The sequence below is a fragment of the Odocoileus virginianus genome, chromosome 5 (assembly GCF_023699985.2).
Source record: "Odocoileus virginianus isolate 20LAN1187 ecotype Illinois chromosome 5, Ovbor_1.2, whole genome shotgun sequence".
In the NCBI taxonomy this organism is placed as follows: Eukaryota; Metazoa; Chordata; class Mammalia; order Artiodactyla; family Cervidae; genus Odocoileus; species Odocoileus virginianus.
In genome coordinates, this window is record NC_069678.1 from 56,082,717 (window position 1) to 56,100,783 (window position 18,067).

General features: G+C 37.2%; 1 protein-coding gene across 3 annotated transcripts in view; it reads left to right on the forward strand.

Moving 5' to 3' along the window:
• Positions 1-18,067, forward strand: part of PTGER3 (prostaglandin E receptor 3) — a 225,914-nt gene that overhangs the window by 84,196 nt on the left and 123,651 nt on the right. The window contains exons 3-4 of one of the 3 annotated variants that reach the window (XM_020891711.2): positions 8,420-8,513; positions 11,193-16,272. The exons of 1 other annotated variant lie outside the window; for it this stretch is intronic. In XM_020891711.2, coding sequence (XP_020747370.1) covers positions 8,420-8,491 — 72 coding nt within the window. In that variant the 3' untranslated portion in view covers positions 8,492-8,513; positions 11,193-16,272. Of the gene's footprint in view, positions 1-8,419; positions 8,514-11,192; positions 16,273-18,067 lie in introns of those variants that run through there. One more of the 3 variants, XM_020891712.2, reaches the window with a different exon arrangement.

The window sequence follows — 18,067 nt, forward strand, 5'->3', positions numbered from 1 at the left end:
CCAGCATTTATTGCTTGTAGACTTTTGGATAGCAGCCATCCTGACTGGCATGTAATGGTACCTCATAGTGGTTTTGATTTGCATTTCTCTGATAATGAGTGATGTTGAGCATCTTTTCATGTGTTTGTTAGCCATCTGTATGTCTTTGGAGAAATGTCTGTTTAGCTCTTTGGCCCATTTTTTGATTGGGTCATTTATTTTTCTGGAATTGAGCTGCAGGAGTTGCTTGTATATTTTTGAGATTAATCCTTTGTCTGTTGCTTCATTTGCTATTATTTTCTCCCAATCTGAGGGCTGTCTTTTCACCTTACTTATAGTTTCCTTTGTTGTGCAAAAGCTTTTAAGTTTCATTAGGTCCCATTTGTTTATTTTTGCTTTTATTTCCAATATTCTGGGAGGTGGGTCATAGAAGATCCTGCTGTGATTTATGTCGGAGAGTGTTTTGCCTATGTTCTCCTCTAGGAGTTTTATAGTTTCTGGTCTTATATTTAGATCTTTAATCCATTTTGAGTTTATTTTTGTGTATGGTGTTAGAAAGTGTTCTAGTTTCATTCTTTTACAAGTGGTTGACCAGTTTTCCCAGCACCACTTGTTAAAGAGGTTGTCTTTTTTCCATTGTATATCCTTGCCTCCTTTGTCGAAGATAAGGTGTCCATAGGTTCGTGGGTTTATCTCTGGGCTTTCTATTCTGTTCCATTGATCTATATTTCTGTCTTTGTGCCAGTACCATACTGTCTTGATGACTGTGGCTTTGTAGTAGAGTCTGAAGTCAGGCAGGTTGATTCCTCCAGTTCCATTCTTCTTTCTCAAGGTTACTTTGGCTATTCAAGGTTTTTTGTATTTCCATACAAATTGTGAAATTATTTGTTCTAGTTCTCTGAAAAATACTGTTGGTAGCTTGATAGGGATTACATTAAATCTATAGATTGCTTTGGGTAGAATCTAGCTCTGTATTCTTGCCTGGAGAATCCCCATGAACAGAAGAGCCTGGTGACTACAGTCCATGGGGTTGCAAGGAGTCGGACACAACTGAGCAACCAAGCACAGCAGAGTTCTGTGGCTATGAAAAATAACTTTGTCATGTATTTCCTTTGCAACATTCTAAATATATATATATATTTCCTCCTAGAGTAGGTCAAATCCTGTCCCTACTGACATATGTTTTACTTATTTTTTTGACCAGTTAACCCCTTTTTAAACATCATGAAATTACACGCTTTAGCTCAGCCCTCATCAGAATGATTTGTTCATTCCAAATTAGTGAAGTTTCATTATACTTGTATAAAAAGAGAGGGACAATCCTGTAATTATTATATCTTAGTATGTAGCATAGGTGTATCTAGCTCAAGTATTACAATAGCAGAAATGATGTGTGTGTGTGTGTAAGTTGCTAAGTATCTCTTTGTGGCCTCATGTACTATAGCCCACAAGGCTCCTCTGTCCATCATATTCAAGCAAGAATACTGGAGTGGGTTGCCATTCTCTTCTCCATGGCTTCATTCCAACCCAGGAATCAAACCCAGATCTCCTGGTTGCAGGCAGATTCTTTACTGTCTGAGCCACCAGGAAGTCCAGCAGAGACGGTAGTCAGTACAAAAGTTTCTAAGAGACTACTAGTTTTACTGTCATATGGTTGAAATCCAATGGATTGAAAACAGTGTGGGAGTGGAGAGTGTAGCTACCATATATTCTGGAACCAGACTGTCTGCATTGGAATCTAAGCTTTGCCTCTTAATTATGAGTGATCCTGGATAAGTTACGTAATCTCTCTGGTTCAGTTTCCTCATCTGTCAAGTGGAGATGACAGTAGTGCCAACTTCAAAGAATAAAATCCAATGTTCAGAATAGCGCCTGACAAAGCAAGATAACTTAATGATTTGGGGTTGTCATTGAGGAGGGAGTTGAAAGGAGAGGAAGTAAGTAGCAGATATATCACGTAGAGAAGCTGGTCATAAAGGGAGCGAGAAATTGGGCCATACTCAGAGAAAGAGGAAGGGACAAGCAATCAAGAAGAGGTGTTTGTGTGTATTTTATTTCCCAAGATAAGGGGAGGCTATGCATATTCGAAGCAGTGGGTTAGAGTCACTGAACAGAAAGATGGAAGAGGAGGGTTAGCCATAGGGACAGTGTGATCTATAATAAGATCACAGTTAGAGGTGTGTGCTTGCTAAGTTGCTTCAGTCGCGTCCAACTCTTTGCAGCCCTGTGGACTGTAGCCTGCCAGGCTCCTCTGCGTATGGGATTCTCCAGACAAGGATACTGGAATGGGTTGCCATGTTTTCCTCCAGGGGATCTTCCCAATCCAGAAATCAAACCCTCATTTCTTATGTCTACCTGCATTGGCTGGCCAGGTTCTTTACCATTAGTGCCACCTGGGAAATTCAGTTAGAGGTGATGGAAGGTAAATAATTATCAAATAGGTTTCTCTGTGTTCCTCTGGAATTCAGTTAGCCTTTATAATATGCTACATACCTCACATTGAAATTCTGAAGAGAGCTGATCAGACTATCTACCTCAGTTGTTCAGGAGCAAGCAGTGGATGGGGAGGAATTACTGAGTTGATGTGAAATAAGCAGAGGCAACTCTAGCAATATGCTAAAGAGTAGTCTTGCCCTGTGGTGTGGCTAGGTCATTCTGGAAGACTAACAGAGACTAACACAACTTTCACTAGACAGAGGCAGCGTAGCTCCAGGAACACAGGCATCACGCATTCTCGGGCAAACCATAAACAGCCAGGGGTCACCAACAAGCCATGGCAGCAGACCCAACAACTGGATTGTGTTCATGTGTCTAGAGTGACCACTTATAAATTAATCTCTTTACTACAGTTGCCACAAGAAATTAATTTGGTCCAAGAGTCAAATTCAAAATGAAGGTCAAGCTCACACACACACACACACACACACACACACACACAGTCTTTTCTACCTTAACTGGAATCTTTGAAAAAATCTTGTAATAAGGCTGAGTAAATAAAACTGCTTTAATTGAAATCTTGGGTTTTATATTCAGAGAGAGCACCAGCTTTGCTAGCAGCTTCATATTGTACATATTTTTCAATTAGGGAAGAACACACAGAGCTATAAGCTTAGCTGAAACAAGAAGTAAAGGACTTATTTTGAGCTGGGAGGTCTTTGGCAGCATTAAGGACAACGCCTTCATGGCAGTAAGAGCTAAGATGTCTTAAAGAGGCCCACTAGCACTTATACATTCTACACTCTCCAGAAAGCCTCCTGCATTGATGTGAATGAAAGTCAGTGTGTTAAAGGGTAAAGCATTAGTGGAATTAAACATAAAAGAGTTTGGCATTGCCTGACATTAAGTGTTTCTATGCTTTCTCCCTTCCAGCCAAGGTAGTTTGCTTTTAAGTATTGCTTCTCAATATAGATTAAGAAGTTTTATCCCTAGCTAAGGGGATTCAGTAGCTCAGTCATTAAAGTATCTGCCTGCAGCGCAGGAGACCCAGCTTCGATCCCTGGGTTGGGAAGATCCCCTGGAGGAGGGAATGGCAACCCATTCTAGTATTCTTGCCTAGAAAATCCTATGGAGAGAGGAGCCTTGTGGGCTACAGTCCATGGCATTGCAAGAGTTGGACACAACTTAGCAACTAAACCATCAAGGGGATTCCAGACATCTGTAGCAGGAGTGAAGAAGATTATTTTCAACAGGACACTCTGCTGAACAGAGCTCCCCAATCTATGCATGTGGGCAGCCTCCTTCACTACCAGCTAAACTTAGAGAAGTGAAAGTCACTCAGTCATGTCTGACTCTTTGTGACCCAGGCCAGAATACTGGAGTGGGTAGCCTTTCCTTTCTCCAGGGGATATTCCCAACCCAGGGATCGAACCCAGGTCTCCCACATTACAGGTGGATTCTTTACCAGCTGAGCCACCGAGAAGCCCAAGAATACTGGAGTGGGTAGCCTATCCCTTCTCCAGTGGATCTTCCCAACACAGGGGTGGAACTGGGGTCTCCTGCATCGCAGGTGCATTCTTTACCAACTGAGCTGTCAAACTTAACTTGCCTAATATTCTCTTGGTAGAGTATCCCACATGACTATAGCCCTGCCCAGAAACTGTCAGATCCCATACACAAGTTCTATACCCATTCACAGCTTCTGCTTGTTTAGCTGCTAACTGTTCACACCTCTACCTTCAGAGGCTCACCCAAAGGCAGAGCCAAAGCAGCAATGACTTATGGTTATGGAGTAGGAAAGCCCAAACCCCATCTCGAGAGATGGGATAAGCTCTGAAGTGTAATTTAAACTCCAGAGTTTCCCAAAGGTTCATATGGAGACTGGAATTACTTAAAATCTCATCACATCATGGCTTCTTCTCTGCCCTACTTCTCCACTCCTTTACTGTTTCTCCTGTGGGTACATCCTTAGTAAGTCACGTGCACACAAGTCCTTGGCTCAGGGTATGCTTCTAGGAGTACTCAGCCCAAGAGCGTCCTTAATACACATTCATTAAGTCATTCAAAGAAGTGCACTGTTTAAGTGCTTTCATCCTAGTCCAATGAGTTAGAATGATATAGAGTTGGGTGAAACATAACCATGGATATTCAGAACTATTATATGGGACACATATAGAGACTACACATTTCTAAGCCAAAAGAAACTTAAAATATGAAAATAGCATCATACCTGATAAAGTGATTTCTACCTAGTAGATTCTTATGTGTGCCAGAGATTTGCTTAGTCCTTGGCCTTATAATGTTGTCCATTGAGGAGAGACAATTATTTGCTTACGTTTGTTCACAAACATTTTTGTAGACCCTCCTATGAATCAGAGGGTGATAAAGTGACACATTCATAAGTGCAATATAATGAGATAATTATAATCTCAAATAATGTATAATCTCAAATTATACAATGCATATAATTATATAATATATAATGTATAATCTCAAATAATGTATACAAGGCTATGGAAAAATGTTGGAAGAACTGATAGTTTTCCAAGAAAATGAAAGACTGGATCTTGGAGGGAAAATAGAATTGAATCTGGGCAGAAGTAGAAGCATTTTAGAAAGAGAATAACAAACTCCATAGTATTTAGGTGTGAAAAAGCATTGTCAGATCTCTAGAAGAGTGAGTGGTTTACAGAATTTAATCAATGGTCACATGAAGAGGAAAGGCAGGAGATAAACCTAGAGATGCAGGTTGGAACCACTCAGTGGTACACCTTAGGTACTTTAGAACTTTATCCTATAGCTATGGGGAACCTTCAAAGATTTTAGAATTTGCCAAGCTTTGCCTTAGAAACAATATGAAGAATGTGTTAGAGAAAACAAAGACTCTAGTCAGCAATACCAGTTAGTTAAAAGGCTGTTACTAGGTTAAATCAGATATAATTTCCAATGTCCAGCTTTTTTATTTTTTAATTGGAAGACAATTGCTTTACAACATTGTGTTGGTTTCTTCCATACAACAATGCAAGTCAGTCATAATTGTATTCATTTCCCTCCATCTTGAGCCTCTCTCACCCCTTCCATTCCACCCCTCTAGGTCATCACAGGACACCAGACTGGGCTCCCTGTGTTATATAGCAGCTTCCCACTAGGTTACAATGGAATATTACTCAGCCATAAAAAGAAATGAATTTGAGTCAGTTGTAGTGAGGTGGATGAACCTAGAGCCTATTATAAAGAGTGAAATAAGTCAGAAAGAGAAAATCAAATATCCAACAATTTTTAACCGAAAGAAAATGTGAGTTTCATATATTTCAAGTTGATGCACTAACCAAGAAGAATGAGGATGAGAATTTGAACAATGAAACAAAGACTGGAAAGAAAGGGTGAAATAAAAGAGATGCATAGGAGAGAAAATTGGCATGAAAGGCAAGGGCAGAGTAAGCCACAGAATTAGGTGTGAGAGTGAAGCAAAATTTTCTAATGCAAATGATGGAGTGAATCGTTGAAAATATCTGTAAGAGAGATAGGGTTCACCAGAGGAGTAGTTTAGAGAGTGGCACAGGGAACCCATACCATGCTTCAGAATTCTTGGCTCTTCACATATTATTTACCTTGCAGTAAACAGTTTCTTCTTTTTCTGCTACTTGACATTAGACAGGCATGTGGTACCCAAATTCCTAAAGTTGTTATTATTGTTCAGTCACTCAGTCACATCTGACTCTTTGCGACCCCATGGACTGCAGCACGCCAGGCCTCCCTGTCCTTCACCAACTCCTGGAGCTTGCTCAAATTCATGTCCATTGAGTTGGTGATGCCATCCAACCATCTCATCCTCCATGATCTCCTTCTCCTCCTGCCTTTAATCTTGCCCAGCATCAGTTTCTTTTCTAATGATTCAGTTCTTCATATCAAGTGACCAGAGTACTGGAGCTTCAGCTTTAGCATCAGTCCTTCCAATGAATATTCAGGGTTGATTTCCTTTAGGATTGACTGGTTCAATCTCCTTGCAGTTCAAGGGACTCTCAAGAGTCTTCTCCAATACCACAGTTTTGAAGCATCAACTCTTAGATGCTCAGCCTTCTTTATGGTTCAACTCTTCACAACCACACATGACTACTACATAGCTTTGACTGGGCAGACCTTTGTTGGCAAAGTAATGTCTCTGCTTTTTAATAGCTGTCTATGTTGGTCATAGCTTTTCTTCCAAGGAGCAACTGTCATTTAGTTTCATTACTTCAGTCACAGTCTGCAGTGATTTTGGAGCCAACCAATAATGCAACTCCAAGTGTATTTATTTAGTTAAAACAGGCCTTGAAAAGAGAACCTAAGCAACATGACAACAGGAAAAGAAACCTAGTTGTCCTCTAGAGAAGGGACCCCATCTAACCAGATGGCTCTTTACCATAAAAAGGGTCTTCTCATACAGGGGCTCACAGGGGATTCTGAAAGCCTCAGAGAATGAATAGGAAAGCCTATTTTGTTTTTCTTTTCTACTCTGACCTTAACTCTAATCACTCTTTCAGAACCACAATGTTTCTATAAAAAGTGCCAACTAAACTTTTCCTGTTTGCACTGAAATAGATATTGGCCAACCCAACATAATTTTCTGTTGCAAGGAAGACGTGACATTTTATTGTCCTTCAAATAACACTGCCTTCCTAAAACAGAAATTATCTGTTTGCTAACGCAATCAAGAACTGGAGAATTACATGTCTGTCTGGACATCTTTGTAATGTCACGCCACTTGGGATGAGCATGCTATTTAAGATGATCTTAACTATACTTTTGAGAGAAAAAGGACTCTAGGAATCTGATAAAAAAGGACTAAGGATACATTGAATTAAGTTTCTTTAACAATTTCTTGTAAGAATTTCATTTCATTCTGCTAGTTGTTATAAGAGAATTGCTAAGAAATATATAAAAAGGAAATACTTTTCAAGTATATTTTTTATATTTTTCAACTTGGTTGAAATATGTATAGTTCAATATTTTATTGCATCAAATGAATTTAAGCTATTATTTGGAGATGTTGTGGAGGGGTGGGCTGCAGGCAAATTATACAGCATTGTTCTTTCAGGCCCCAAATATATTTATTGACCATCACCTATGTGACAAGCAGTGTGGTAGCTGCTGGAGACACAGTGATATGCAAGACCAGGCATGGTTCCTGGTTTCATAAAATTTGTGACCTAGAGACAACAACACACATTAAATAAATAATATATTACACACATATATTACAATCACACATATTACATACACACTTATTATAAACTACAGTGAATTCTTGAAAAGAAAATAGTGGATACCACATAGTGGGGAACCAGTGCTAGTCAGCAGGGTATGTTCTCTGAGGAAGTGGTTTTCAGAGTTGAGACCTGAATCACAAGAAGTAGTCAGCGAGGTGATGAGGGTTGAAAGAGCACTCCAAATAGGGAAAGCTTCAAGCACAAAGGCCCTGAGGGAGCAGGAGGATGACCCCGTTTGTGGTGTTTGTAGATAGCAAGTGTGACCCGAGCACACAGCAGCAAAAAATTTCGAAAGAGAGCTAAAGTTGCAACTAGAGGCCAAATCAGACAGACAAGGTTAAGAACTTCGGTCTTTACCCTGAGAGCAACAGGAAGTCACTGAAAGCTGGAGATGGGCAGAATTAGGTTTACCTGCAAAGATCCTTTGAAGTCAACGACCTTTCATTCAGCATGTAACAAATGCTCTAATAACTGCCCTAGGGCTCCTGAAGTAATGGTAGCCCTGGTTTCTGATCTCAAGCAATGTCTGATGTGTATGTGTGGGGAGAAACAGGGTGGGTCAAAGCCCAGGAGGCAGCAGTGAGACAATCTCGGCGAGATCATATCTAAAACGTCATTTGTGGAGTCAGAGCTGACGTGAGTTGATGTATGGATTGTGGTTCTGCTCTCCTTTGAAAATGTTCAGGGAAGTGTCATCTGACGAAAGGAGTCATAATCAATAATTCTGTCCCCTGAAACCCTCTGTCTGTTCACAGATAAGGCACCACACAAACAACTCTGCATCCAGTTCCACCTCTTTTTGCCCCACCAGTGCTCCTCAGCCTTGACGTGGACTGGCCACCTGCAAAGGTGAGATGGAGAGCTGTCTGAACTGAGAGCACTAGCTCTCCCCCATCGCGCTGCTCTGACCAGAGTTCAGGTTACCGAGGCAGAGAGTCTCTAAGAGTTAAAATGCAAACTAAGCACGCACGTCTGAAGGAGGACTCCATTCCCCAGAGGAGCTGTTGTTGTTTTTACAACTGCATTTACATTTCCTCTAACTGAGAACTTTCTGAGACTGGCTCCAGGCTGCTCTTGGAACTGACTAACTCTTGCGTAGGGAAGAGTCTGCATGTCTGCTCTTTTCATAGTAAGAGCAGTCTCCCAGGAGAACTTTTAAATTTTGAAAAAATTTTGAAAAAAATTGAAGTATAGTTGATTTACATTGTCATATTATTTTCAGGAGTAGAGTGCAGTGATTCAGTTATACATATATACATGTGTGTGTGTATATATATATATTTATTTATTTATTTATTTATTCTTTTTCAGATTCTTTTCCCCTATAGATTATTATAAAATACTGAATATGGTTCCTCGTACTATACAGTAGATCCTTGTGATTAGTTGCTCAGTAGTGTCCAACCCTTTGAGGCCATTGAACCATAGCCTGCCAGGTTCCTCTGTCCATGGGATTTTTCAGGCACAAATACTGGAGTGGGTTCCCATTTCCTTCTCCAGGGAATCTTCCTGACCAGGGAATCGAACCCATATCTCCTGTCTCCTGCCATTGTAGATGGATTCTTTACCCGCTGAGTCAGGTTATCTCTTTTGTATATAGTAGTATGTATATGTTAATCCCATCCTTCCAGAAATATTTTAAAGCTAAGTGACCCTTGTTTTATTTAGACACCAGAACTTGGTATGTTCACCATGATTAACACACTCTTACTTGCTCTTTTAATTAGATTTGCTTTTTATAAAACATATATTTCAGTGAATGAACATTGTAGAAAGCAGAACATTATGCCAAATGTGATGCACATTTAGTCGGATTAAATTTCAAGCACTAGTTTCCTCCCTCAAACATTTCCTTTCAATATTCCTGCTAGTGACTATAGGGTTAATTGAATGGTCTTCTGTGTATTATCGCATTGTGTGATCATTTTTGTTTTAATGAGAGAACTTAAAAAGTTTTAATTTATTTTCAAAGACTATTCAAATAAGTTAAATTGAACTCTTCATTTTTAGTGGAAAGTCTGCGTGTTCACCTTATTTCATTCCCTGGGTACAGCTAGGTACCATAACTCCAGTGTAGGTTGTTATAACAGATGTGGACATTCAAACAGCTCAATTTCTTTAAATATTTGTTCCCCCATGGTTGAGGTAACTGAGAAATAATCACTTCTGTTCTTCAGGGCAAGATTTAAATGTGTTTTGAATAAATACTTTGCAACAATACCCAAAGGATAAGAAAAAGCTGGCTGCTTCTGGAACACACCTCAAAAAATCACAGAGCCAGCAAAGTTTTTACTTGACTCAGCTTTATGGTCCTCCATCCTTGCGATACATATCTACATGTAATACACATATTCTGGGCAGTTTTATTATAAACACAGATAGATCCCTTGGAAAATGAAAAAAGGGAAAAGAATCAAGATACCCAATTTCCATTTGGTAGGTTCATACTAATCCCATTTTCAATTTTTTAAAGTAAATCTTATTGTACTTACCCTCCTTAATATAAATAAGCCAAGTTGTCTATAGAAACTTTGGAAAATAGAGAAAATTTAAAAAGAAAGGCAGTTTATTAAAACTTACTTTCACTACTCAAGAAAAGCCCACCATCATTTTAATGGATTTCTTTCTCATTATTTCCCCTTGCATTTTCCTTAATTTTCTTTTACATACATATGATAATATATACTCATTATTGCATCTTGTTTATTCATTTAACATAAAATAAGCATTCCACAGATTATTTACAAATTATTTTAAAGTAATTTTAATATTTATATAATAGTCTATTAAAAGGATACACCATAGTTTATTTAATCATAATCTGTGATCAGATCTGACACCATGATAAACAGAACTGCATCATTACCCAAAGACTGAAGTTTCTTTTTTAATGTTTGTGATTGTTTTTACTAAAAGTATACTTTAAGGAATAAATAATATCTAAATTTTTAATAATCTTGAAAGATGCCTATAGTCTGACTGCCTTTCAAAAGAATTATTAGTGATTGAAAATTTCATCAGCAATGTGTGAGTTTTTACTTTGCTTTACTCTAACTAACGCTGTATGTCATCTTAAAACACACACACAATATTTTATTGGTTTGATAGGAAAAAAATTGTATTTCATGGCTCTTTTAATTGGTACTCTTCCTTATATGTTTTTAGGGTATAGTTATATACTGATTAGGGTTTGTTTTTAAGGCAGGATTATTTGACCATTTGATTTGTGTACAATTGATATAGCTTTTCAATTTTATTATTCTTCTGGATTACAATCTTGGAAACCAGAAAAATTACTCAGAATAAAGGCATTCATTTAGTATAATTAGATAATGTGGAGGCTTTTAGGTGATCCAAAATCCAGAATTATTTACATTGCTTTTATTTATAAAACACAGTTGCAACTACTTCAAACAAGAATGTTTTGATGTCTAAGACATTATATTTCTTACTTACACCTTAGTCCTCACACCATACAAAGTATATCCCTATCCATGCTTATTATATTTTTTCTTTCTATTCTAACAGATAATCAAAGAATGAAGTTGGACTTTTTATTGCAATTGCTGTCCCTGAGTTTGTGTGTTTCTTCCCACCTGAGAAGGAGAATTTTATGTTTTGATTTGGATTATTTCTTCTTTTTCATCTTTAAAAAATTTTTTTAATGTTTTTTTCTTGTCAGTAATATTCACTGAGACCAAGTTTATTACTGTAATCTATGTCTTTAAGTATTCAGTCAGCTTCTTGGACTGGATATTAAGTATTACATTTAAGAAGTGGGGCAAGATTGCACAGATAGTGACTGTGAAAAAATGAGAAAAAGAAAACCCCATCTCCCCGGAGTTTCCCCCAACTTTAAATCTTTATGTGAATCTCAACTGATGTGGCTATCTTTACATTTTATGGTAGTTTTGATTTTACAATGAATTTGAAAAATCGGTACAAGCTTTTGTCAGTGAAAAGTCAACTTATTGAGAGCGAGAATTCAGTTAACAAGACATAAACTCCACAAGATAGAAAAGGATGCCAAATGAAAGCAGGAAGATACCATGACCAAATATATTTACGTAAAATGTGTAATTAATGTTTTGGAGATTTGTATTCTTCTGTGCTAAGCTGGGAACTAGAAGTCCTAAATCTGTATTCTGGTTGTGTATCATTCAGTTACACAGTAAGCAGCTTAATTATCATTTTTCTGTCTTTGAAGAGTGAAAGCTGTGAAACAGCTAAAGGTGCTCTTGAAATGTCATAAAAAATAATAATGAAGCTAAGTGATTAACTACTGAGTTGGAGCATTAAAAAAAAAATCCAGGTAGAGCTTCTGATTCACTCCTAGCAATTCAGTATTTCTTACAATTTCTTCTTGGTGGCTTACAAAAGGCAAAATTAAAAAATGATATAGTTATAAACTACCAATTTTGTTACTTTTTTATGGAATAAAAGGATCTGGTTTGTGTGAAATAAAAATTCTGTGGACTTCAAAATAATACTTTTAGTCATCTACTATTTCTTACCTGATGTGAGCTTGTGTGTGCATGCTCAGTTACTAAATTTTGTCTGACTCTGTGACCCCATGGATTGTAGCCTACCAGGCTTCTCCATCCATAGGATTTCCCAAGCAGTAATTGCCTTTGTGCTGCTTATAGTCACTCAGTCATGTCCAACTGGTTGCAACCCCATGGACTGCAGCCCACCAGGCTCCTCTGTCCTTGGGGATTCTCCAGGCAAGAATACTGGAATAAGTTGCCATGCCCTCCTCCAACCCAGGGATTGATCTTCCCAACCCAGGGATCGAATCCAGGTCTCCTGCTTTGTGGGCAGATTCTTTACTGACTGAGCCACCAGGAAGCCCAAAAACACTGGAGTGGGTAGCCTATCCCTTCTCCAGGGGCTCTTCCTAACCCAGGAATTGAGCCAGGGTCTTCTGCATTGCAGGCGGATTCTTTACCAGCTGAGCTACCAGGAAAGCCCTATAATTGCCTTTTTCTACCCACAAATTCAACCAACATTTCTTTCCCTTATCTTTCTGTCCCCTTTCTTCCTCCTTCTTTTCCCTCTCCCAATTCACCTCATTCAACACCTATTTATTGTTGTGTGCTATGCCAAGGGCCATGCTCCCACCTACAAGGATATCTTGGAAAGAGATGATACTATAGTATCAGCAATTTAGCAATAGGATCCGACACTGTGACTAACTGTCATTTCTGTCAGTGAAATGAAACCAAAATGGTTAAATCTTCCCTTTGGTATGGTTGAACCAGTTGTGAATTATCTATAAACTATAATTATTTTCACTCAAACTTATATTGAAATGGCCTTGGGTAACTAGCATATGCTGTACATATCGCTTTATTCAGGTTTAAATTCAACATGTTTTACTGAGCAAGTAGAATTTGCAGACCATCATAGGGCTATTTATACTCCTGTTACCTCTGTCTGTCCATCATCCAGCTATGTCTGTCTATCATCTATTTACTAGTTTATTTTTACAAAAGAGGGTAAGGTTTACAGAGGGCTTGACCAAAGTCACTTAGCTAATATAAGATTTCAGATCCAAGTTTAAGCTTTTTGATTCCAGGTTTATTGTTTTCCCTACAGTACAGTGGGATGTGAGAATTGTTGTACTGATATTTCATTTATAAGACAGAGTGATCTAGTAATAAAATCATGGATTCTGGAATCAGATTTAGATTTAAATTTGGCTGTGCCATTCATTAGCTCTATGAACTTGAGAGAGTTAATTTCATTGAGTCTCAGTGAATTAATCTGTAAATTAAAGACTATAATACTTACTGTGAGGTTATTGTGATAAGGTATATAAAATGAATGCAACACAATAGGTACTCAATAAGTATTAACTGTGATCAACTCTTTATCTAGACTTACCTCCAATTGTATAATACAAGTCTTCAATTTCAACTATAAACTGGCTCCCTGACCATGTGGGTTGAAATATCATGGACAGAACCAACTTCAAATCCCTGGATGTTATTCTTCTTTATGCTAATACCTCATGGCTATTATTTTTGCCCACACAAAACCTACTCATCTCCCGCATGTTTGAATCACATCTTGTCCTTAGCCTTTGGACAATTTAAGTACAGAAGCTGCTCGTTACTCACAATTTTAGTTACCAGTGGTCAAACACAGACTGAAAATATTAAATGGAAGATTCCAGAAATAAACAATTCATAAGTGTTAAAATTGCATGTCATTCTGAGTAGCCTGATAAAATCTCCTAGGGTCCTGCTCTGTTTCACCTGGTATATGAATCATCCCTTTGTCCGGCATATCCTATTCATCAGACATGTGGTAGCCTACTTAGTTATCCAAGCCACCACTGAGGTTTTGCAGGGCTTGTTCTTCAAGCATTTAATATGCTTCACACTTAACAAAGGCTCCAAAGCCCAAGAGTACTGATGCTGGTCATTCGGATATGCCGAAGAGAAGCTGTAAAGTACTTCCTTTTAGTGAAAGTTCTCTGTTTTATAAGAAAAGAAAAAAAAAAAAACATATGCTGAAGTTGCTAAAAATCTATGTAAAAAAAAGTCTATCTTCGAAATTGTGAAGAAGGAAAAAGAAATTTGTACTAGTTTTGCTGACACACCTCTAACTGCAAAAGTTAGAGCCACATGTAAATGAGTTATTTAGACAGAGCAAGAGAGACCACATTCACTAACTTTTATTATAGCATAGTGTTATAATTGTTTTATTTATTATTGGTTATCATTATTAATCTCTTACTGTACCTACTTTGTATATTAAAATTTTAAAATAGGTACATTATGTACAAGTAAAAGGCATAGTACATATACATAAGTATGTGTGGGGTTCAGTACTATCTGTGGTTTCAAGCATCCACTAGGGTCTTGGACCATATTCTATAAGAATAAGGGAGGACTACTGTGTCCTTGTTATTTTCTTACCTCTCTCTCCACCTCTGAACATGTAGTGCTCATTTTGATAATTACTATATCATTCCTTAAAGATTTTCATTATTCATGTCTTTTTCCCTTAACAAAATTCTATTTCATGGTGAACAGGACACTTTTCTTATATTTTCTTCATGGGTCTCATACTATTAGTACAGTATTTGACACCACAAAAAATGCTTATATGGTAAACTCTCAGCAAAGGTAACATTCATGTGTGATACTAGCTGTTGTAAATTTAAATGAATGTGATAGGAAGCCCTTTGTTTCCATGTTATTGTTCGCCTTGGGAAATTTCATGTTAAACTTTCTGATTTAAAAATGCTATATCCAGGCAGAATAATCACATGCAGTTTAATATGACAATGTTTATTAAAACTCTATATGTTAAAGTTTAAAGTAATAGGAAAAACTTGAAAAATAATGGTTATTTGATAAAGATATTGCTCATACAATTAAGAATATCTTTGTCCAGTTAGTCTGAAATCTGATGTAGAGACAATATGTATCAGTATAAAGTACTCTTGACACTTCTATCTTTAAACCACAGAAATGTATACATTGCGTGCTAAATTCACCTGCGATAATAGTCTCTGTAACATATGTTCTCAGATACTCTGGATCATGGTTCAGTAACACATGCTGATTTTTAACAAGTGTCTTCATTTACCTTTTCTTTATTATCCTCAATAAACAAGAGTTCTCATAATCATGTAATTGAAGACAGAACTAAACCTCAAAATAAAATAAATCTCTTTGGAACTCTGCCAAAAGAACGTTACATGTAGAAAATAGCACTTGATCTACAATTTTATCACAATTATAATAACTATTGTAAAGCTCAATGAAATACATATACAAAATGTATGCGATATTAATATGCTTTAAAAGTGGGCAGTATAGATCTGGTTCTTGACTGTGGATCTTCCCGACCCAAGGATCAAGCCCACGTCACTTAATGTCTCCTGCATTGGCAGGCAGGGTGTTATCACTAACGCCACCTGGAAAGCCTATAAATTTGTACATGTATCTTACAAGTGGACTATGGTCCACGAAATATATGAAAATTCAAACAGTGTTGAGCTGATCTACATTTTTAGTGTCTACAAGAATGACTTTCAAAAATTCAATAAATAAGGAAAACCAGGTTATAAGAAAACTGTATAAGCTAATTAAGAGAACAAAAATGTTTTCAGTCTCTTCAGTGCTTGGAAGCACTTTTAAAAGTCTATTGCTACGATAATCGTAATTATTCAGGCAACTTAAGGATCTGAATAAAAGATGCTTAGCTTGATATGCTTTTAATTAATCACTATGAATACTTATATGTTTGTCTTAAAAATATTAGTGCTTATGTTTTTCATGAATCCAGGCTTTTACTGAATATTTTAATTCAAAATACGTCTAGGCTTATCCCATAGGTTAAAGTGTTTCTCTGTTTTAGCCATGTTCTAAGATTTCATTTTATTGTCATTATATAAAGTAGTTTATGTAAAAATAATTTGAACAATATGCATTTTTAAGAGTTTTTGTAGCTTTTATTTTTTTAATTCTCAACCATATTGTAAACCCCCTGTGGGAAGGACCTCTGTTTTATATATCTCTTGTACCTAGAGAGCCCAGCATTGTACTGAACACAAAGAAACTGTTCAATAAAAACCTGATGGAGAGTCTAAGTAGCCTGACTGCAATCTCTATTAGTAATGCCTGAGACACTTGGGTGTGCTTAGTATGGGGAAGGTGGCATTTAGTTGACAGTTGATTCTTTATTTACGTTTCCTCTTTGACGTTGTGTTCTTTTGGTCAGTCTTTAAATCTGAGCAGTGCAGAGTCTTCTTTAGACTTTTTGAAGAAAACAACTGCAAATATTTGTAGAGAACGGGGCAATTGCTGTTAGAAAAAAAAAATGAGCTAAATAGAAATCTACATATAAAACTAACCTGTCTTTTGTTAGCTAAGTTATTTCTTACCTTGGTATAGGGGCTGAATTTTACTACACTTAGAATTAAATGAAAGTGCTGCTGAAGATATATAGCTTGTGGAATAAGATGAACCTAATTTTCACATATGAGGGCAGTGGGAAATTTTCATTTTATGATTTTTTTTGAGCAAAGTATAGTGTTCTCTTTTTTGAAATAAGCATACCAGAGCTGTAGTAAATGAATAACCATCTTTAGTTGATTTCTGAAAGAAAGTTAGTGGCTGCTGATTATGGTTTTTATCAGTTTAGTTAACTTATAATTGAAATGCATTTATACATAGAAAACTTGAGAACTTAAGTAATAAGCACTAAAATACTATGGCATAGGAAGGGCAGAAGAGATTCCACACTAAAAAGCCACAGTGCCCTTTAAAATACAGAGTTAAACCAAAAGGAGACTACCAATAGAAACACAGGATTAAAACAAAAGGATGTAAATTTGTTACAAGACTAGGCAAAGTATGCTTTAGTAATATGTCCTCCATAAATCTGATTGTGGTGGTGGTGGTGAGAGAGGCTACTGCTTCTGCTGGTAAAGAATAGAAATAGATGTTTAAGCAAAACTAAGTAAGTGTAAAACTAAGAAGATTAAGAGAGAGTGGGGAAAATGTGGTAATATATATTTAATAAGGCTGAAAAAAATGGGAAAAAAAGATTGAATTAACCTTCTTTTTTATATAGCTAACCTTCTTTCATGTTCTGTTAATTCTACCAGTATTTCTCAATTCTGTCTTTTCATCATCAGTACCATGTTTTAAATCTATGCCTCCATCATTTCCCATCTGAATTACCCCAGTAGCCTCTGTCCTGATTCTGGTCTTAGGCCCATTAGTCACCCTCCACATCAGCTATCAGAGTGTGACTGGTGTTAATAAAGATTGTCTCACAGGGCATCTGCTCATTAAGAGGAGTGCAGTTCTGTGGTTGGCCCACAGGTCTAGTAGATTAGGATTACAGAACCCCGTGATTGTGCTACTCTTAATTTATCTTGCAACTACTGCCATATTTCAAAACCTACCCATTGGTACCATGTGGGAAAATGACAGACCCTAGAAAGGAATTCAAGGAGATTTGGCACAGTGTTTCTCAAACTTACCCAGTCATACTAACCACTCAAAGTTTATTTTATTAAAATAAAAACATCAGTCCCTTCCCTGGAGGTTGAGTCTGAAATTCTGGTATGAGACCTAGGATTTTGTAGTTTTAAAATAAACTTCTTCTAGGTGATTCTTCTCATCAGGCAGATGTGACAACATTGATGAAGTCTAGTGTTTCTCAAAGTTTATCCCCAGACCAATACATTAGCATTATTAGGGAATTTATTAGAAATGCAAATTATATGGCCCCATCTGGCTCTGAATCAGAAACGTCAAGCCTGGAGCCCAGTAATCTGTGTTCTAGAAGCCTTCTGGGTGATTCTCATGCACCCTAAAGTTTGAGAACTCTGTATATCAAATGAGGCCCAGAGAGCTGGAAGTATGGAGTGTATG